We start from the raw sequence: 23,356 nt of genomic DNA, 5'->3' as shown, positions 1-23,356 counted from the left end.
TGTTTTCATGTCTTTTTATGAAGCTCTTGAGGTAAACAAGCCATATATTTTAAAACATCACATGCCTTTTCGATGTATTTTTGTTTTTACAGATAATAAATGAAATTATTTCGCTGGATAGAGATATTTCTTGATGAAAACGGTATAGTATTGCTTATAAGACTATATTATGTGTGACGATCTACTGCATTCACATGTAATAAAGTACCTGACTGATTTTCAGACACCTCACATACATCTTTGCCTAAATATTAGGAGAAACATCATTTCCTGATAGACAGGAGAAACATAGGGAAACTGAATTGCCGGGAACACCGTAATAGCAAGCCGCTTGGAAGAAATGGGGCACACGCGAAACACCGAACAATGCCGCTTGAAAATCGAAAAACATAATTAAATAATTTGTTTGCTTTCAAAAGACTGAATTAGCAGTAAGCTAATTCTTACTGCTTTGACCGGCTTAGCCAAAGTAAGTGTACCTACGTAAACGTAAATAATGGCACCATTCATGCAATTTGGATATTACTGAATCTAGGGTGACCAGACAATCCATGTCAGGGAGGACACTTTGAGCTACTTCGGGTTTTACAAACTACTTTCTAATTGAAAGGCTCCTGTGCTCGGCTAAATAGTTTAGCTCTTCTTGTGCTTTGACTGGTTTGTTTCCTTGACTGAAAGACTCATCCAGCTGTTTCACATTAGCATTAGTGACACATGCATGATTATAGGAGACTGACCAATCAGCACACAGCAAGAGCTGAGTGCTCAAGTGAAATCCAGGTCCGTTTAATTGAAATGGTAATTTACAATTCCTGTCCTAGCTCAGAGTGTCCTCCCTGACATGGATTATCTGGTCACCCTAACTGAATCTTATACTGTGATAGAAGCTGACATAACATGACATGACAATAAACCGCATTTTCCAGCCTAAACTGTTAGTTTTAATTTTAGGCTGCTTTTTTTTTTATTATGATTTAAGCTGCACTTTGTGACGATGTCAGTCAGGGGCGGTCACTGATGATGTCATTTGGTGCCGGTACCAATTCTTACACCAGTGGAATACCGACACAAAAGAAGTACCATACTTTCGGCACTTTATGGAAGTACCGAAAGTATGGTATCTGGTGCGGTGGAAAAACGCCCAAAGTCAAACCAGCGGTACCCAAGGATTCTCCGAAGAGACATAGCACAAAATGAGTATTTTGTCTCAGGTCAATGGATAGCTTCCATGTCTCTCAGCCATACCTCAAGACGGCGAGCACCAGTACACTAGACTTGGCCCTTCGCCCTCTTTCTAAGACATCGAGAGCACCACACACCCCTTTCCAGTGACCTCATGACCCCCCATGCTCTCCCAATCCATCTACTGACTTCACAGGAAGAGACATCAGCCAAAAATTTGCAGGGAGTAAAATATAAATGACATTCGTTTCTTACCTAAATGTGTCAGAGCTTCTTTATCCCACGGCCAAGTGGCAACCCCGGCCAGGTCCTCATCCGAGGAGTTGGCGAAGAACACGTTGAGGTGTGTGGAGCCGTCCAGCTTGAGAATCTCCTTCAGCTCCTTCACGTCCATGTAAGCCCTGTCCAGGAGATACTGTTTATTAGACATGATGCAGAGAAGCCTGCTTCAGGACTACTGCTTAATTAAGCTGTGTTTACTCTACTCCACCAATGTCAAATTAGCACTGCATGGGGAGTATCACATGAATATGGATTACATTAGTGACAGGTCTGAGAAGGCACCCCCTGCAGCTTCCCATCCCCCCTCATCTACAGCCTGGTATCTCCCTGTGTGTCTCCCACAACCTCGTAACACCCCCCTCCTCCAAGCACAAATGGTCCATTCCGCTCCAGGCCCGGTATACTTGCAACACAGTATACCTGCTACCACTTGCTCTCACTAATCATAACCTTATCGTAACACAGTAAGCCGTCTGTTATATCACGCAGTGTTTCTATATCGCCGGCTCCTGCTTTGTTCTCCGTTAGACCATGTTTTTCTATCTAGACACGACATAAGAACTTCAATCTGCCTTGTACTTTGGCGTAAAGATAAACCAATCGAACTGCCAGACACGTAATGTAGAAACAGATTACGGCCGTTCACAACAATTTCCCAAAGCGTTTATCTCAAAGTATGGAAAACAGCAGAAAAAATAAAAGTGTTATAAACACTGTCTTCACGCCACTTAAATGCCGTACGGCGTCTGCCTGCTGCCCCTGCTTTTCAACATTGTTTCTAAGGAAACATTTACAGAAGATGACTGCAAGATGAGCTTTTAAATCCCCCCCCCGCCACCACTACCACCAGTGTTCCTCAACCTGGGCCTCAGGGAAACCCCAGGCAGTCCAGATTTTTGTCCCCTTCCTGCTCCCAGCATACCTGTACCTGGTTTTCGGGGTTCATGATTGGCTGGGAACGACAACATCGATGGTCCGGTTTCCCGAGACCTGGATTAAGAGATATAGCTCTATGGGGCCTTGGGCGACGTGTGAGCATCCCGAGGCCACAACTTCACACTTCTTAACGGAGACAGAATCTCACAGATGACTGACTGCCTTGCCCACTGACATGTGGGAAGAGGGAAACTTCGGAAAAGCATGAAAGGTCAAAAAGGTACGACAGAGTTTCATTTGAGTCAACGTTTCACCTGCAGTGTTTTGCACTTCGCAGAACGAGAAAACAATGAATGACTCAGTGGAAGTGCCTTTATTTTAATGCGGGACACGCATTTGGCATGAGTACAAGCATCCATGTGACCAGGAAACTGCATGACCGGACAACCCATTTGTGCCCTGGAGATACTTAAACCTGCATTAAAAATGCTTCACAAAACAGATTTGAATGGGGCTCCAAACGCGCCTGGAACGTGCAGAACAGTATCCACTGATGGAATTTAGGCCGAGGTATTTGTTTAGCATGTCGGGAACATCCTGTTGGACTCTGATCATCGGGGTCTCTGTGATGTCAGGGAATGTAAAACATAAAAACTGCAAATTCCACAGCAATGCTACCAGAAGGTGGCAGCAATACGCCAAACTGACATTCAGGTTAAATTGTTTCTTTTTTTTTTTTCATATGGGGGAGAAAAGGTGTCTACACCATCTCTTTATTCACACTGGGTAGTTCAAAGGGGGATAGAGTTTAGAAGAAAATGGTGAGTTTCTAAAAGAACTGAAGCTAAGCGGCAAACTTAAATATGATTATTGCGGCCACTTTGTGCAACTTGCCCAAATCTACATATGTTCAAGGATTCAGCCAGAGGAGATGAATTTTTACTGACTTAGCTGGAGGAAAAATGAATTTTTACTATAGACCTTAACATAAATCACATATGAAATCACCAAGTATGGGAATTTCAATGTGCATAAGATCAGTTGTCAAAACAGCTTTGTAATTTCACAGTGTATATATATATATAAAGAGTCTCTCCAGTCTTCATCTATTCTGCTACTTAGATTCATCAGGTGAAAGGCTTGGCTAACCAGCCACAAACTGAAAATGGACACCACAACGGACACTTCTTTAACTGGATGCAGCATAAACTACTGCAAGTTAAAAGAACAAGTGCATTCGGAAACTGATCAAAGATTACCTGGAGAAATTGTTCCCTTAAGGAAGAACACATCACTTACAAATAGCATTCCATAATGAAGGAACAATATTTGAAGTGAAGAGTACTGAAAGTGCACACTAGATGTAATATATCTGTCATATAACGTTAACATTAATGTGTGCATAAATAGTGTATGCTAAACCAGATGACTATGATACGTGCTCTGAGACACACACTGGACAACTATGTTAGGAAGGGTATTACGGAGGAAAATGAATAGAATTTACCTTCCGTCTTTTTGGGAAACAAGGTTACTGAGGGACACTACGAACATGAACTTTCCATCATTTCTGTGATCATAAAAATAATAATTCTCTCTCAAAACATCAGTCCAGTTTGAGGCTATACAGAGGAAGGAGGTCAGAGATCAAGGCAGTAAAATAAGTAAGTAATCTATGGACAAAATCCCAACTAAAAGCCATATAATCTAAATTCAATTAAATGTAAGCCTCTGGTTTTCACATAACCAAAAACAAATGGGATGTGGTCGCAGAGCGGTTATAACAGCCGGAGGTCCCAATGCCTGTCTGATCTGAGGGCAAGTCTTCTGCACGCTTTGTTCGATGGCTGCTCAGTTGGCGTTACTTGTTAGGACAGCAGGGTGGGGGCGGGGGGGCACTTCCATGACTGGCCTTATGTCTCATGTTGCCCAGTCCAGCTTCATCCCACCCCTGGACCATCCTGCCTGCAGCTTCCAGCTTCCCGTGGCCCAAATCCAGACCTCTCTGCCTCCACTTTCCACTCAAAAGTGGTCATTCCATTCCAGACACAGCATATACATACACCTATCACCAGCTGTAACATTAAAACCACTGACAGGTGAAGTGAATAACACTGATTATCTCATTCAGAGTGCCATTACATATTAGGCAAGTGAACAGTCAGTTCTTGAAGTTGATATGTTGGATTCAGGAAAAATGTGTATGGATCTGAGTGACTTTGCTATGGGCCAATTTGTGATGGCTAGATGACTGGGTCAGAACATCTCTAAAACAGCAGGCCTTGTGAGTTGTTCCCAGTGTTCAGTGGTCAGTACCTATCAAAAGTGGTCTAAGGAAGGTCAAGCAGTGCACCGATGATGGGGTCATGGGTGCCCAAGGATCACTGAGTCACTTAGGTAGTGAAGGCTAGCTTGTCTGATCTAATCCTACAGCAGAGCTACTGTAGCACAAATTTCTGATAAGAAAATGCTAACTATAATAGAAAGGTATCAGAACACACAAACGCATTGCAGCTTGCTGGATATGGGGCTGTGATGTCACAAACCAGTCAAAGTGTCTGTGCTGACCCCTGTCTACCACCAAAAGCACCTACAATGGTCACGTGAGCATAACTGGACCGTGGAGCAAAGGAAGAATGTGGCCTGGTCTGATGAGTCACATTTTCTGTTATATCATGTGGATGGCCAGGTGCATGTGCGTCATTTACCCGGGGAAGGGATGCTGCAAGGATGCACTATGGGAAAAAGGCAAGCCGGCAAAAGCAGTGTGATGTTCTGGGTAATGTTCTGGGTAATGTTCTCCGGGGAAACCTTCGGTCGTGGCATTCATGTGGATCATACTTTGACACATACCACCTACCTAAACATTGCTGCAGACCAAGTATACCCTTTCATGGCAATGGCGTTACGCAATGGCAGCAGCCTCTTTCAGCAGGACAATGTGCACTGCTTCACTGCAAAAAATCTTCTGGAATGGTTCTTCGGAACATGAAAAAAGTTTAAGGTGCTGACTTGGACTTTAAATTCCTCAGATCTCAATCCAATCAAGCCACCGTGGGATGTGCTGGACAAACAAGTTTGATCCTTGGAGGCAACACCTCGCAAATTACAGGGCTTATAGGGATCAGCTGCTAACGTCTTGGTGCCAGATACCACAGGACATCTTCAGAGTCCATGCTTTGACGGGTCAGAACTATTTGGTGACATGAGATGCACCTACACAATATTAGGCATGTGGTTTTAATGTTATGGCTGATCAGTGTACATATAGTGAAAACCGGACCAAAATATTACTTCAATGAATGCAGACATCACAGTGACAGGCGCAGAGGGTTCAAACTAGCTGCATTTATATTTAATGCATATTAAATGTATGATTATGACTTCATCCATTTGCACCCATGTATAATTCATTTCGGCTCATAAAATGGCCCCGGCCACCGATTCCAACGTCCTCCCTGCATCATATAAGAAGCCACACGGGGTTTCCATGGTGATGCGTAGCTGTGAGCCGAAAGCACTATAAATTGGTGGGCCCTTCAGCAACCCTGTGACTGGCTCGGTCAACACCGTATGCTCAGTGCCATCATTCAAACCCTTGTTTTATGGTGGCAGTATTCCCCCCCCCCCCAATTTTCTCCTTCAAAGCAGTCAGACTGACACGGTAGGGTTCGCAAAGGTAGTGGCAGAAAAAAATTGGGGGGGGTTGGGCCGTTGGCATGCAATTGCACAGTGAGGGGGGCAACTGAGGAACAAGACTTCCATGTCAAGCCCATCTGCCAATCTCGATGAGGGGGCAAGACCTCCTATAGGCACTGGGGATAATTCTTCACAGTCGTAAAAGCCTTAGGGGAATCCCCCAAGTGTGAACTTCTGATCATAAACTTCACCTGCCTGCTCTCAGAACAATCTCAACAGTTTAATGCATCCAAATTTCTCAGCATTACCGTGCTCCAAAGGCATAGGAACAAAACAAAAAAACCAAAACGAAACAAAAAAAACTGATGACTTCTAACTAGTAGGAAAAAGACCGCTAATCAACTTTATTAATGCATTAACAACCCAGCCTAGAAAGGTCACTGCGGAATAACAAAAAGGTATATATACACTATAAAAGACCTAGATCATCAGGTGAGGACTGATTTAAAACACGCATAAATGTATGGGAATGGACTTGCGCGTTTGCCATTACATCCCACAAAAGGAGATTCATTCACGCCACATGTCCCGTTGGAAAGTCGGCATCCCGACCGCAAGTCGATCCCTGCCGGTTTTAGGTGGCTCCCGGCCACGTCGGACACGCACACACAGGAATGCGGAGCAGAGCCTCCTGTCAGCTCGGCCACCCGGACAAATCCACTCCGTCTGTCGGGGCCTGCTAATGGATTGCACAGCCCCTGCCATTAAGGGAAGGAAGTACCCCGGGGGGGGGGGGGGGGGAGCCTGGGATCCAACGCCACATGCAGAAGGCGCGGAGGTCCGCGAAATGCCTGGCAGCAAACAGGTGCCTTTTACGACACCTCCGTGGCTTTAACGTGACGTACACGGAGTCCCCTTTCAGGTTCACCCCCCCAGCCATTAGCTAAAACCATTAATACCCCCCCGGTACATCCGTGTAAGAGGGCTTAGACTTTGGCTCCTGGTTCCAAGGCAAAGAACTCAAACTCATTTCAAGAAAATCCCGGCGAGGCACACAGGCTTCCCTTCGTCACCCTCGGGTCACCCAGAGCACCCCTGACAGGAGGGATGCAGTGATAGGCCCTCAGGACACATATGAAAGGGCATATCCAATGCATTATGGGAAATCTCAGCCAGCATCGAGTTACTTATTAAGCACACATGTTTAACTGAGGCATTTTAAATAGCTTACCATCGACACGTTTACCTATTCGTGCAGTCTGATTTCACCTTGGATTAAGCAACAGATGACTTTCCGTTTCAGCCATGGCCTTCAAGGCACAAGTTCCTTAATCATGATACAACACAAAGCTTAAAAATAATGGTGAATCCCCAACTGCACCCTAGTCTTCAGGGAAAACAGATCATCTCTGTACAAGGGCAGAAATATTCCTTCCAGTTGATGCACGATGGATCATGACACGGTTTGTACGTAGTTAATTTTTACACACTGGCATTTCATGGAGTCTTTTCATTTCTCCACGGTTACACAAAAAACATCTTACTAGACCACGGTCAGGGGGATAAAGGTGAAGGCCACCCTGAATCAACTAAAGTTGTACCGGTGCTTTCAGTAGCAGATGTCAACAGGGCAAGGATCGAATGGTAGGACCAGATCTGCAGGTGTGTGAGCAAAGACTTTTTAGCAACGGCGATCATAAGAAATGGGACTCACCAAATTCATGAGGCGTTATAATTGTGACCATTACCAGGGTCGTGGGGGTTAAAGGTCAAGGGGTTGAAGGTCAGAGGTGGGTCGACATGGGGGGGGATCTTTTATGCGCAGGAGGTGGGTCTGAAAACTGTATTCCAGCTACTGTGCGGAAGCCCTGTCCATGAAATCAAGGTAAAACGTCCTCGTGTCTAATACTACACAAAGAACCTTTGCTAAACTCATCTAATCTCAAAAGACGTTAACGTTGACAAACTCTAAGCACTATCGCCGCAAGTGGCTGCAATGGGACAGGCTAGCGTCATCTGTTACAGCAATCACACTGGCTGAAATGATGCAAGCCTATCCGTCCAGGCCCTCCCAGTCATAAAAGAGACAAACGGCAGAACAATACTCAGAGACGAGCATTTATTTTCGAGGTCCCTTACAGCCCGGCATCCGATGGGGAAAGACTGGGTCCAAGTACAGAGTCCTGCCAACTTGATTTCCCCCATGGTGGCAGTCCTGCATTTTATACATCAGGTAAAAGCATCAATATGACTTGAGAAAACATGGCAGGCTAAGAGAGGCAACCGAAACCAATTTTCATTTTCCCAGTTTCGAGAGAGAGGAAACAATTATGACCAGCTACGTGTAATAAGATCACCAGCTCCAAGTGGCGGGCAGCAATAAACTACGGATGTACAAGTTCGGTGTTCACACTATGCTATTGTTAACACTTAGCGGTCTATTTGACGCATGGGCATATGCAACCGACTGGAACCACGGAGCTCTTTCTGAGCCAACAGCTGGCCAGCCTCTCGAAACACAGCTACGTGCTAATGGCCTCAAGCACTAAGAAAATAAACGTGGCCCTTTGTGTCCTCTGTTGCTTCGGCAACGCAGTGGGCTGTTAGTGTGGAATTCCTCAATCAGCGAAGAACGTAAAATAGCGATTGTTGTGTGGTCCAACAAATGCCTTTCTAGACTGACACAAACTGAACAAAAACAAGTGAGGAGTTGAGAAACAGTCAATAACGCTTTTTCTCTAATTCCAATCTCTTGCACCTCTCCCAGCCTACAACCCCTTCCCTTGTCATTAATTAATATCAAAACATACTCAACAGTCTTGTGGTTGTAATTATAAACAGCCATGGGGGACAAACAGAAAGCCAGGGCATTGTTCTTGGAGACAACAGTAAAAACCCAAAACGTAGATGGAAGACAATATATTATGATTATAATTATTATGACTTCCTTTTTCATACCACAATGTTTTTAAATAAGAAATTATGGACACTACAGAAGAAACAAAACAAGTGGTCGTTAAAGAGCTAGGCCGGTGAAGGAGGCACCAATGGTAAGAGCCTTAGAGTAAGGTATCATTTGGTGAAAAAAATAGAATTGAGTTTTGAAAATGGCCATAGATACATGTATTAACCTGTTGAAAAAAAAAGAAAAACATAATATACTTATTTAGATGTCAACATTTCCAAAGTTCTTGATCTAACACATGAATCACCAGAAAGATTTATCAGTCTCAACGCCAATGAATCATCAGCAAGATTTATCAAGTCAAGAAGGTGGCTGGCATTTACACACTTGCTGGCAGACTGGGACCAAATATTGCAATAATTCATTCTGTTACTACATGTCCTCAGCCAATTCAGGTGCTGCCCCAAGAGTGTAAAACTCTCAGCACAGGCTGCTGTTGCTGGACTTGTAACTCTGGTGTAGTAAGTGGGATACTCATAAGGTCGCCATGTGTACAAAAGGGAGTAAACCTTGGGGAAGATCGCAGAGAAAGTGTTTCACCTTTAACATGAACCTAGGTGCGAAAAAGTCCAAGAGAACTAGCGGGTGACAGAGGAAACAAAAAACAAACGAAACTAACTTCAGCTATTGGGGTTTTGGGTAATGAACTGTCAGCATGACCATCTAAAAGAGAGTCTAGCGGTTAAGAAATTGGACTTTGGACCAAAATGTAGGCCAACCGCGGTCTCCGGGGGGGGACTTCGCTGCTCCAGCCATTTAGCAAGGTACTTAACCTCAACTGCTTTAGCGAATGTATTTGTTCGGCGGCTAAAATGAAATGCAAATGTAATGGAGGAAGCACGTGTTCCCCCATCGTCCTCCATCCTGCGTAGACAGATGCGGCGCCCATCGGGACGTAATTATACAAATTCATCATGCCTCGATGACGCGCCAGCACGCCGCCAATCCCATGATGCCTCACCTCTGACTGGTAGCCCAACAACAGTCGCAACAGCAAGATGTGTTTTATCATCCCCGCACTCGGCTTCATTTTTTGAATTTAAAATTTGAATGGAAAAATATATGGCTCCCCAGGGGTGTCCCTGGTGTGAGATCTGAGGAAAAACACAAATTCCCTGTAGTGCTGGAGTGCCGTGAAAAATAAAACACCTGGAGTTTTATATCTCAATGGCACATAGTGCTAATGCTGAAGCCATTAAGCTTACACCTTCTCCCTGAGTTTATGGGGGTTTCCTCTAGTTAGTTGCCTTCCAACAGTGTACAAGCAGAGAAAATCTGTGTCTCTAAATTGGCCGTTGTGCATGATCTTGCATTTCTCCACCCTGTGATGGAATGACATCCAGTCCAAAGTCTGCCTTTCCTTGTGTCCTTCCCAGAGCAGGCTCCAGGCTTACTGTAAACCTGGAAAAGCAATATACTACACCAGTCCACTAATGAGACACTAACTCCATCACCCTCTTTATTAACAAATAGCTGTTGATATTACATCTCCATACAAGCATATGCCCGTATTTATCAGGTAGAAAAAATGATTCAACCTTCTGTTATGCATTTCCAATTGAAGGTGTCTCTTAAAAGGATGTAATTTAGCTAAATATATGATTTGGACTGGGGTCATCCAGAGTAAGTGCCTCACCAGAGACTCCACTGAACAGCAATTCAATTCAATTTATTTTTATATAGCGCCTTTCCAAACAAAGTCGGTCCAAAACACTTAACATAGAATCAGGCGACAACAGTGCTTACTAACATACCACAGCTGATACAGCAAAGCCAATCTTCAAAGTATCTATTCTTGTCTCGAATGTAATTTGCTTAACTGCTAGACAATTTTGTTGCCGGGAATTGACGTCACATCTACCGTCCAGGCCTAATACCAATCCGCTAAAAAAAACACACACCAAAAAGAACAGTCCATTCCAGCTTAAAGATGGATAGAGCTGTCTGGCACAAAGAAACTGAGCAACCATCCAGAGGGCATGAAATGAATTGCACAAGATGATACACAGAACAAGGTCAACCTAGTGGGCAAAGTAATAGGATACGTGACAAAAAGCCCAGATCCAATTGCTCACCTTTGCTTTCGTTTGTTCTGAATAAGAAGGACGGTGGGTAAACAAAAATATTTAGGCCAGTTTCTTGTTTCCTTAATCTGCGTGACCTTGGGTTTGGAGAGTCGGGCTGTAATCAGAGCTAGAGGTCATTACACCCAAAGTTTTAGCTAATCGGCCAAAAATTGGAACCTGTGGATTTACATGGCAAATGTACGACCGGACTAATAATCAGTTGACCAAAGGGCCATCCAGACTTCCAGAACCTTAAGATTATGAGACGGCGTTGATTGGCGACCCCTCCCCAACTGATCAGCTGATCTACAACGAGCTGTCGTCATTTTCATTGATGTCTATGTCAACATGGGAGAGACAATTAAAATGTAAGTCGAAAGAAGCCAGCGGACTTTCTTACTCAGTGGTCATCCCCGAAAAGAAAAACAAACAAAAACGTCCATCTCTGTAGAGAAGAACAGGTGTTCATTTGGTGAATGCAATATTATCAGTATCAATATGATTTGACCTCTCACCTCCCACATTCAAAATGGCAGTTTAACCAGAGCCACATCAAAATAGGCAATAGCAGGGTCTTGTCAAATAATCCTTTCGGGTTACTCAAATAATGGCATAATGGCTTGCAGCTTTGTTTATATGAAGCAGACCCCCCAGCCACATTACAGGGAATTATATAGACAGATCCACACAACAAATCAGCAAGACTGTAGTTAACCCCTGTCCCAGTCATACAGGACTGCACCAAAAACCTGCGCAAGCTTCCACACTAATGAAACACTGAGTAATGTTCCTGTATTTAACCTCTTCTGTCTTACATTGCTAAGCTGTGAGTCAGTGACACTGTGGGCCTCCTCATCCCATTTACCTTCTATTCATCACTGATTTTTATGAGGAACAGCAACTATATAAAAGAAAATGTAATCAGTCCAAGTAGACCAAGAGGAGCAAAAAGGAAATAAATGCACAAAATTAAAAATTTTGAAGCCTGCCAAAGGGAATGCATGTCTTGCCAGCAGTGATCAGGGACTAAGTCCAATAATTATTACTCCATCCCTTTTCACAATGCATCAGTCTTTGTGACATTTAAATTCATTCAAAAAGACATTCATTCAGATATGTTGGCTACACAGCTAATGGGGGGAGAGGCTGCACTGACCTGAGGGACGAAGCTGGATTGAAGCAGTTCTTAGTGACATCGGTGACGTTGGGGTTACAGCAGTCCCCACTGTCGTAGCTGTAGTTGTCCCAGTTGCACTCGGGGTCACAGCGCCCGTTCCCCAGCTTGTGCCTGGGGCAGCTGCCCTTCTGCTTCTTACAATAGCCTCCGTCGAAGCCTGTGAGGGTGTGGCTGCACTCGGGGTCACACTCCTCGTCACCCACCTTGCTGATGTCGCAGTTGGCCAGCACCAGCCGCTCGCGCAGCGAGGAATTAAACACCTTGTGCTCGCTCAGCACCCAGGTGATGTTGTAGGCGGCAAAAGCCTCGTTCAGGTGCTGGTGCTGCAGGTTCACCTGCTGCGGAGTGACGCTGGGCTTGCGGCCGTTGTCGTCATGCACGTTGACCACCCGGTAGCGCACGGTCTTGGGTCTGCGGAAACTCCAGAAGCGGTTGTAGTTGGTGGCCACATCAACATTGTCACAGACTGTCTGGCCACACGGAGGCGGCTCCAGAACTGTGTCCAGGGACGCTGCCACCACCCCTTCACCCGGGCCAGCCTTGCCGAAATCACCCTCTGCTTGGGGGAAGGAGCCATCCTTCACCGTTAGCCACTTGCGCGCTGGGTATTCAAAGATCTCGTTCAAGACCAGTTCAGAAACGTCACCATGCGGCTGGCGGCTGTGCATGTCCCTCACAATCTCCAGCTGGGACCGGGCCTGGCGCCACAGGCTGAAATGTTCCACTGAGCCCCGGTAATTGTGGCTAAGGGCGTTACCACCAAGCATCAGGACCTTGCACTTCTTGGTGAGAGGGCTGAAGACCTCGCCGGACTGCTCACGGCTCACCGCTACCTGGGCACCGTTCACAAACAGCTTCATGTACAGTCCATTGTAGGTGACAGCCACGTGGGACCACTGGTTGGGGAGGTACCGCGCATTGGAGGTGATAGACGTGGCTTTGTGGGCGCGGTCCGTCTTCAGAGAGAAAAACAGGCGAGGGTCCCGGTTGCCCTGCTCACTCACAGCCTTCATGCCCAGCAACCAGCCACGGTCGCTGGAGGCATAGAAGCACTTATCATATAGACCTAGAGCCAGGAGACAGCATTAGCATTAGCGCCCAGCTACGGAAAGGAAAAAAAACCCACATGCTGCGAAAGCTACGCAGCAGCCCATGAAAAATAATGAACCTCAGAAAGCTTCTTCAAAGCTAAGAGCTCAGAAACGACACAAGATGCATCTGCACCATGTGTTATGATCCCGATTCCCTAGAAGAGAAACCAAATGTCTGCTTTTCAAATCAGACTGATCCGGAGCAACTTGCACTGCTCACAAATTTACACCTCGCTTGCGCTGTAAGCCATCGAGCCACACAGCTGGCTTTCTGCTCACTGGAGTGAGGGAGGATCATCACCTTGCCCAAATATACTACAGCTGTGTCCCAGCTGGACTTTAAAGCCCATGGTCCTGAAAGAGAGTGTCGTGCAAGCTTACCTCAGCCTCCCGTCCCGCGATCGACTAAAGGGAGCTGCAGTTTAATATAACGCACATCGGGAAGACTGAGGAGGCATCATTGTAAGAAAGAGGCACTCTGGAGGGCTTTTACAAGCTGTTTTTTCTTTTTGTAAGCTGAGTAACAGACACAACTGTGGCATGAAACGCACTTTTGGTGGTCCGGAAAGTCGCCCATTTTGGACCTGGAGCAGCTGTTCTATTCAGCATGTTCAGCGTTGGTAGTGTAATAGTTATATAGCTGCCTTTTAAGCAAATGAGTGGGGTTCTAGTCCCAGTCAACACAACCCACCTTCTAAACATTTGTGCCCTTGTGGTGGGAGGCTCAGTAAATAAGCATGCTATCAGTGATCAGCGAGTTGCTGGTTTAAATCCCAGGGAAGCAAAGTGATTTCCTTGATGGAGCAAGACCCTTAATTCCCAACTGTCCTATAATACCCTTCCCTGCTTGGGATAAAAATGTCAGTTAAATAAATTAAATGTAAACATATAGAGTGGGTAAAACAACCAAAGGAATGTATAACTAAAATGCCTTGATATTCCTCATGGGACTTTTTGATGTACACATGACAAAGACAAGTTTCTAATTCTAGGAGTGCAAGAAAACCGTTGGCTTCAATATACAATTGGCAATTTATTTGTTTCCAGGCATAATCCTCAGATAATCTTGTTGGTGAACTATGTGACTTCAGCCGACTGCTTTTATCTCGGCCGATCATGTTTACCTAGATGCCGTGTTTTGTGCCATTCTCATCTTGCTCGGGTCAAGTCAGCGCTCGCGAGATGCGTTATCTCGGAAAAATTTCAAGGGCATTTTTCTAGCAGCGCAGGCTGGCCTTTTCACATGCGGGGTGCCACCCATCAGCCAGCAGACATCAGTCACTTGGAAGTTGATTGAGAGGGCTGACACAGACACAGCGGACAGGTGGGGAGGGAGTGAACCAGGGCAGGAACGTCCCAATCTTATATCGGGGGGGGGGGGGCATTGACCAGCAGTGTCCTGCTTCTCCAGTATTATACAAAATCAGATGCCAAACATCACCTCTGAGTGAACACAGACTACTAGAATGTGTGACACCACTTTACAGAGCACTTCATGTGGTTGTTTAAGCTACTTAGGTTCCTCAAAAAGCCTCTTGCACATTAATCAGCCTGACAAGTGATGACTGACTGTCTCTTTCAGAGGTGAGTCAGGATGAGTTTACTTCCCTTGTCTTCTTTAAAATTCCACCTCCCTGGACCTTCATGTCCCAGAACATCCAAATTACGTTCTCCAGAAAATTGTTGTGTCACAGTGTTTTTTTTTTTTTTTAGGGTAAACTTGAAAAATAGCCTATTCAGCTAACCCCAGAGAAACATATAGCTGATTAAGCAGAAACTCTTTCTCTCTCTCTCTCTCTCTCTCTCTCTCTCTCTCTCTCTCTCTCTCTCTTCCCCAATGCTACAGCTGTTCCACAGTTCACTTGCAGTCAACAGCTTTCTCAGCTCGCACCATAAGCAAGTAGCAAGCTGCACAAATTCACAAGGGAACCTGAGACCAAAAAGGTTATCGGCTAAAATCTCAGCAAAAGGATCCAGCGCCGTATTCTTGAGCTAGGCTGTTTGACAACTTCACCGGACACTTGGAACTTAGGATATTAGCTGTAGCAAAGTCAGTCCGGGCTAAAAGTGTGTCCCAGAAGAGGGAAAGGTAAATGAACAGCAGGCTTTAGCAAGGCCTGGAAAAAAAAGAGGCAGAGCGAGGTGGCTTGGGAGATCTTTTTTTAGATCACGCTGACCTATTGATTATCTGCCATGTCTGAAATGTCTCCGAAGGCGAAAGCGGGCTCGCGGCGGCTGTATTTCAGGCCACAGACCGAAAGCAAATCGGGCTTTCAGAGGACAGCCGCAATAAGGCTCGCCGGCATGAGGAATACAATGTAGAGTAGGAAGTTTCCGAGGGATCGGACGCTGGAAAGTGGCACACCACCGTCATCTCCTGTCTGCGGAAGTGATGCAAAGTCACAGATATAGGTTAAATTATTCAGATCACAGGGAGCGGAGATTCCCACACTCAGTTCTGGTAAAAAGGGTCCTGGACATTCCTGTTCCAACACAGTGAGCCTGGGAGAAACTACAAGCTTGCTGTGGTTCAACTCTCTGTGTCACCGAGCCGGAATGAGGACTGCGACATTGTGCCTGGGAGAGACAGGCTGCTTTTGTCCTTGTGTGTCCTGTAGACGCACACGCATGCGATCCCCACTCCGCGCCGCTGTTCAAGGTCCTGAAGTAGGGCTCATTGTTACACTCCTCAGTCTTGCTTCCACAGCTCTGTTCATTACAGAATAACACTTGCGACTCCATACTCCCTTGCGCAAACTGGGGTAAAGCATGTTTCAATGAATGTCTTAATGCTTTATGTATAAAATATGAGACTGATATATGCTATTTTTATCTAGTGCACTATGGAGAGAGGGGGAAAATTCCTTCAGTACTCTTTCACTTTCCTCAGGACTGAAAAAGATATGAAGGTTTATGCCCCAAGGTGCAGAACAAAATGATACAAGAACAGTTTTGTTCCAGCAGTCAACACACAAATGAATAAGTTACAGATACAGCAAAACAGTGTTTTATTTGATTGTATTTAAACTGCATTTATCGTGTTATATTTTTAATAGTTTTTTGTCTTAAGATGCTTGTGTTGTAAGATGAATGATGTCTGTCTGTAATGTGTCTATGGATGAGGACAATTCACTGGAAGCCAACTCTACCTACGGGTACAAATACAGTAACGTGAACTTGAAACTGCCCCCATCAAAATACAAAGCTAATTTTAATGTTTATTTCATGTATTGGGCAAGTCTAACGAGGTCACCAGAAGCAATAACTGAAAACGTAAGGACACTAAATAACAATAAAGTTGTCCAAACTAAATAACAACTTTAAAGTTATTTGTGGTACATCCTATAAAAAATTGTGAATTACTTATCCAACTCTGAGTTTTCTACAACAGCATAAACATTAAACTCAGTAAGGTAGAGGCTAAAGAAAATTAACTTCTTCCGTTATTAAAACTTGAAATTTTCCAAAGTTTTCACACCAAAAGCACTTTTTCCTTCAGGAGTTGTGGGGGGGGAAGGGGGTACGTAAACATTCACAGCCTTAAGAAAGGTTCACTGCAGTATCTTTGGAAGGAAAGACAGCATGATGGTTCCAGAGCCTTCTCTTTACTGGGACAATTTTGATGTCGACGGTCAATGTAAATATATCAAGTGGTTTTCCCAGCACAGGAGGGACGCTGCTTTGAACCAACCTGTCCTTTTAAAACACCAAATGTTTGCATTAAGTCACTGGGAGCGTCGCTGGAATAGACAGAAATCCTGTTATTTATAAACAGAGAGCACTTTACTGATAAAACGGACAGCTCCATCGCATACAGTGCCCTCAAACACGGCTTCCTTTAAACTTAGCAAAGGTGTTTACACAGTACGATGCATAAAAAGTGGGATTCTGCAAACAGCGAGTAAATCCGCACTATGCATTTCGACACTAAAATTAGCCTGCAGTGGACTTATAGAGACTTACTGTCTCAAAACAAAATCTCATATGATCTTGACACGTGACCTATCAGATCCAAGAACAAGATATTATTTTTTTATTCTGAGGCATGGCTTACCTGCTTTTACAGATGCAAAACCCTGTTTGTCCCGGATCGTGGGTTCGAAGCAGCTTCTATTCCAGTTCAAACTAAGGTTCCCTGTCTCTGTACAGTTTGCCAGTCCCCTCTGTCTGTGTGCGTGTCAGAATTCCAACCTCTGATACATGCAGTTGAGGTGAGTCTAAACTTCCCTTGGACTGTGTGTGTGTGTGTTTCATTGGGCCAGACAGCATAAACACCCTTCACAAATCAGAGCACCTAGACATGCTGTGTAAATGACTCATACCCTGCCTACTCCCTGGTTTATCTGGGACTCTCTCTCCAAATATTACGACCATAATATAATAAATGGTTAATGGAAATGAATCAACAGGAATAAAGCCAAGGTCCTCATAATTTACAGAAACTGACTGCTAAAAACTAAAATTAAGTTGGTTCTTCAACAGACAACACAGTGTACCTGGGAGCAAAAACACAAAAAGTCCCTTTCCCCAAAACCAAAACATTTTTATTTCATATAACTTCTATTCCATCCCTGTGCCTTGCATAATTAGGCTGTGACACTAATTAATTTTTAAGCATACCTATTATGCACTGTTGCACCATAGTGAAATTACATATGGCAGTTAGTCAAAGAAGGGACCATTCTAAATGACTTTTCATATTATGCAAAATGCAAATCACAATTTCTGAATACAAGCCTGCTATTAATGCTGCTTGCCCCCTCACTCTTGACAAAAAAATACGTGCTTATCTTTTTGGGAGGCATTTTTAAGGGGAGACTGCTTTCCAATGCATAATCTATGGACCCCCTTTAGATGGAATCCTACTCCATAGCAAAAGGAAATCATACTACATGCAGTATAAACGGAAATATCTTTTAGATATTTCATCCAGTAACTGGGACGTGATTTCAACTGAAAGTCTATGAAGTACAAAATGTATGGGTTTTGAAAACCATAAAATGACACCTTCCTGATCCCTGCATCAACACCTGCATCCTATACCCTTGACTGGTTGTTATTAAATCCACATTCCTATATGATGCTATTTACATTAAAAGACAGGAACCCCCTCATTATTGTCTGGGTCCTCATACTCAATTTCCCATGATTCCTCTGTGATATGAAAAGGTAATTAACAGTTTAAATGATGATGAAAGGCTCCCTGGGAGTTGAATGGCACTGCCAAGTACCAGCTGTGATCTACATGCCAGGAGACTAAAGACAGAAATGCTAATTTCATGAAAATGAAATAAGCGATATTTGGTGCAGGTTCGTACTAAAGCAAACGCAATAAGGGACAAATAAAATTTTCCGGTTTCGTGGAATTCCCTTTTGTGGAACAGGCATGTGAAAATAGCTGCCAAATCCTGATGTATGAAAGTAGAACAATCAGCACCTTGTAACAGCCACTGGAGGGCGTCACATGGCCCCTGTTATCCTGTAATGTTTGACTGAGGAAGAGAACCCAACCACGCATCATCAGAGCAGCTGCTGCCATGTTTCTAAGATGCCCGCTCCTGAAGGGCAACTCTTTCAGTTGTCCAAACCAAACATGGTGGAGACTTGGCCACCTGCAGTGGTACTGCGAAGCCAGGGACATCAACTGTTTAGACTAAAACTGGTGGCGACTGGCTTTCTGATATCTGTAGGTAAACCTTGCTATATGCAGGCCATGTCGCTCTTGATGTTCTGCCTGCTTCGGCAGTCATTTCACCCTTATTGATCAACTCTTCCCTCAGATAGTAGACTTCCTACATATGATTAAAGCCCAGCCTCATTGAAAACTCCTATGACCAGCGCCAAAGTGATGCCAGATATTAACTAACATCTCTCTCACTTTTACCTTAATTTCTACAATGCCGATAATTATCCATCCTATCAACCTGAGCCAGGCTAAAACGATCCTTTCAGCTGTGCTCAGAGTTTGCACCATGTCCATCCTTTCTCACTTATCAATCTAAATTTAAATTTAAATTAATTAATAATAGGCGCAAGAATCAATTCATTTAACTCATTAATACGCGAACAAATACCAAATTTGGATGTAAGTGTAATATAGCGAGAGGATTTATGAGACAAAAGGCTATATTGCAGATGCAGCACCAGGTCCCGGATTAGGTAAAATACTTGTTGATACACAAAGCGCGCATTGATGGCGGCCGGCGCGCATTCGCGGCTTTGTTTACAGTTTTTCTCCAGTCGGGTGATGTGTCCGCGGCGGCTCCCTGTCGGCGGCCGAGGGGATCGGGTGGAAAAGCGGATCACTTTCACTCTTGAGGAACTAAAACGTCAAGCACTTTGCTACTCAAAGCACCACAGCGGGATTATCTATCGGGCGCGAGTAAACAGCCATCATCCGTCACCCCGACTGTTTGGCAGTTTGCAACACACGGCGTCACAATAACAGGCCAGACACGAGTAACACCTCCGGTTTATTGTTTAAAGGAAAAAAAAATCGCGCCCCTGATCGACCACGCTTTGGTGGGGGGTTTCCGTGTGGACATGTGGAAATATCCGCTATATCTTGGGGTACATGACTGCGGAAGCGCCTGGTGATGGGACGCCGGCAGCGCTTTCACTTTGCGGGCGGTGCGGCCCCATAGACCTAAGCTCCGTTAATAAAGTAAATATTCACCCCCGATACTGGATCTCCTGTGCGGACTGAACCCCCCACCCCCACCCCAAAAGCTCCACGCTTTCGGACGCTGATTCCGCAGCCGCGTCGTTCGCGTGCAGATCGTTCACTTTATTAATATGTCTTTTTTGCATATACTTTTGCTTACACGTATGTATGCACAATCGTTTTTTAAACGGCTAAAAACTCTATTTATACCCATTCACCCATTCTCAAATACAGTATACCCCAAATTATGTAGGCTGCTCAGTTTTACTCAATCTCATTACAGGAAATATATAGCGACAGCAATATAAGCAGATACCCAAGTTGCCTGCCAACCGGGGTTTACCTGTTAATAACACGCATCGCATAAGTTGGAACCGCGCTTGATAATTTATACAGGCTGACATTACATGTTATCTTCAAATAGCTGCATTACATCAGTAGCTCCGAGCATAGCCAGAACAGTCATCGTCCGTCTCCTTCGCCAGAAACGCGTTTTTGGGCGGCTGGCTGCTTTACCTGCCTTCGCTGTAAGTTACGGTACCTGCGACGAGACAGCCGTCTTATCTCCGCCAAGCTTTGTAGTAAACAACCTTTTCCCAGGACACCGTGATCTGTCATGCAGTTACAGTAAGGAGGGGAAAAAACGCCTGGGAGCTACTTTAAAAATAATGGAGGAAACAGAGTAACGTTAAATGGCATCTAAAGATCGATAAACTACAATGCAACTGTAACTTTTTTTCTTTTTTTACTTTCTGGAAATGAAAAACTATTTAAAAAGAAATTAAAAAAACGGAGCCTCACTTGTATTGCTCGGTCATTTCCAGGCGATAACCAAACAGCTATTGTAATATATGCGAAACCGTGCTCAACGATTTAAAATATCATTTAAAAAGCTACTTAACACATTTTCCCTAAATCAGGCTGCATTTCAGTCGTGCACAAAACCTCGGGGCAATCTATAACACTTAAAACTTATTCCGTTTTCTTTCTATTAATATGTTGTTAGATTAACATTAAAACAGCGAGTGAAATTTGGGGCATTACAAAGCATTTCTTCGAGGACTAAGATTTATAGACAACAGTTGTATATTATGCATGTCTTATAACGAATGCGCTTTAACTATGTGTGGGACGCGGTAACGTTTCTGGGTTAACCTCATTCATTCATTTCGAAAATGCATAAAACTGGTCTCTTCGGGGAGATTTAAATACCTGCGATTACAGCAGGGGATCGCTGGCCTCCCTCCGGTTTGATCCACATTTCCAGGGTAAAATTTCCTCGGGGTATCTCCACATTGGGCTTAAGTCGTATCTGGTCTCCCCTGCCCGTAAAATAAACAGCTTTCCCCCGACCCAGAGAACTCTCCTGCGCTTGGGAGGAGCGACGGTGCTGGTGAGGCGATCGGCGGTCCACTCCGGGCAAGGAGCGTTTGCCCCGGGGCAAGCGTGTAGCACAAGCCCCAGGGAAGGTAGTTCTGGCTTCCCTAATGCGCACCAATTCCCTTTTAGATCTTCCCTTTGTCCAGACCGTCCCGCACTCTGATCCAGAACTCAAGACGAATATCGCAAGGCAGGAAAGCCATGGGAGAATTGTCCAAAGTTTCATTTTCAAGGGGGAGCAATGATGAATTCTTACAGAAACAAACAATGAGACGAAATAAATAAAGTCTCGGGTGTTATCTCAAGAATATTCCTCTTCACCGGCTCTTCCACTTGATTTTATAACAGCTTGTCAAAGAAACAGATTCTTGCCTGACAAACCAATAAGGCGATGCTGTTATTTTTTTTCCCTTATAATGTTAAGCCACGACCCCCTTTTTTGCCCCTTAAGCAAAAAGTAAAACACTTAAGCATGGGTCGAAAGGGAACGGTGCGTTCACGCAAGTACTCCACTGTCCCCAAGGGGGATATGCAATAAGTAATCAATCAGGGTCGACAGGTCAGAACACCCCTTCATTTTCTCTCCCGCCGATCACCAGAATCTATAATAATTCAGTTGGTGCAATTTGTCACAGCTTTTTTTTGGTTGACGTTTCCTTATATCCACCCCGTAAAACAGTATTTAAAATCACACCAGTGCATTTAAAAAGCAAAAGCGAAAGGCGCCCGGCCGCAATTTCTGAAAGCCAGTGTGGACTTCCCAAAGTTGGCTCTGTGATATTAAAATGCAGGAGCGGTCTGGCAAGCGCGCAGGGTAGCAGACTATTCAGCATCGGGAATCATCACTGATTTGTCTGAAGCAGCAACCACTTGACGTGCCGGAGTTGAGCGTCCGCCTCAGAAGCTCAGACTTTTTTTTCCCTGTGTCTTTGCAAAACTGTGACAAGCCGCTCTGAAGTTTCGGCCTTTTCCCACCCCGCCGTGTGAAGTCACAGGTAACCCATGACTGCTATTTTATTGCTCACTACGCATCTTAAACGGGACGTTTTTTCCCCTTTTTCTTTTCTTTTTTTTTGAGAATTTTTGAAAGAACGCGCAAGTAATGTATCCCTCTGGCGGCCTCAGACGGAACAGCAACGCACGAGTTATTACACTTATTACAGAATAAATTATTTCTCTATAACAAGCCTGAAGCAAAACAAAATGGGTCTAGGAATAGATCCTACCATATCACAGTGTTTTAGCGAAATGGGAAAATTTGACAGTCCTTGGAAGGTACAAGACCTATAGTCGTTACGTTTGCCTGAATCACCCTTATTTGACGCAATTTTCCACTACAACCGCACAGAGCACTAGCCTTTTAAAACGCATTAAACTGACACCAATACTTTATAGCATGTCTAAAGTTTATATTGTATTTATTGTAGGTTATATAATAAATTTATCCAAAAACTTTTTTCCCCAAAAAATGTACTTAGTATTACTTAAAAAAGCGTATTGCTTTTTGTGTGTTTATTATTAGACGTGTCACATAATTGTACAAGTAAGCAGTAAACTTTTGAAGATGGAGACTAGATAAATATATGCACATTAAAACAAACTAGTGTGCAACATTTAAAACAATGTCAGCAAGTCTTCTGCATTGGTTTGTAGGTGTTCACATTTATTATTAGAACAATGCAATCACTAGAGAAGAAAAGTTTACCGCTTTATTTCACTCAGCGGCAAGCACATTTTTTTGTAGCGAAATTAGAGACCTAACTCAAAACTGAGGGATAACTTCCACAAACAAATTAGAGCAGTCGTGTAGTAATTATTACATTGTTTTAAATTCTGAGATTGAATTAGAACCAAAGTTTTCCTTTATTGCGTTTTTTTTTTTTTTTTTTTAAGTTGAATACAAGCATTTGAGAAGTAAAGCATCATGACAAAGTAGCATAACTTGGAAAAAAATAACCATCCATGTTTCCTGAACTCGACCATGAACTGAACTTAAAACCTCCACCACACTTGGAGAAAAGAAACATCTTGGCT

General features: G+C 44.1%; 1 protein-coding gene across 3 annotated transcripts in view; it reads right to left on the bottom strand.

Moving 5' to 3' along the window:
• Nucleotides 1-22,337, bottom strand: part of LOC111843478 (pappalysin-1-like) — a 94,112-nt gene extending 71,775 nt beyond the window's left edge. For 2 of the 3 annotated variants that reach the window (XM_023811116.2, XM_023811117.2), the window contains exons 1-3: nucleotides 21,155-22,337; nucleotides 12,167-13,253; nucleotides 1,438-1,583 (exon numbers count right to left, since the gene is read on the bottom strand). In XM_023811116.2, the coding sequence (XP_023666884.1) occupies nucleotides 1,438-1,583; nucleotides 12,167-13,253; nucleotides 21,155-21,548 (1,627 nt within the window). In that variant the 5' untranslated portion in view covers nucleotides 21,549-22,337. Of the gene's footprint in view, nucleotides 1-1,437; nucleotides 1,584-12,166; nucleotides 13,254-20,458; nucleotides 20,530-21,154 lie in introns of those variants that run through there. The other variant, XM_023811118.2, reaches the window with a different exon arrangement.
• Nucleotides 22,338-23,356: the final 1,019 nt, after the last annotated feature.

Source organism: Paramormyrops kingsleyae, chromosome 7, assembly GCF_048594095.1.
Source record: "Paramormyrops kingsleyae isolate MSU_618 chromosome 7, PKINGS_0.4, whole genome shotgun sequence".
Lineage (NCBI taxonomy): Eukaryota > Metazoa > Chordata > Actinopteri > Osteoglossiformes > Mormyridae > Paramormyrops > Paramormyrops kingsleyae.
This window is presented reverse-complemented; position numbering and strand designations above follow the sequence as displayed.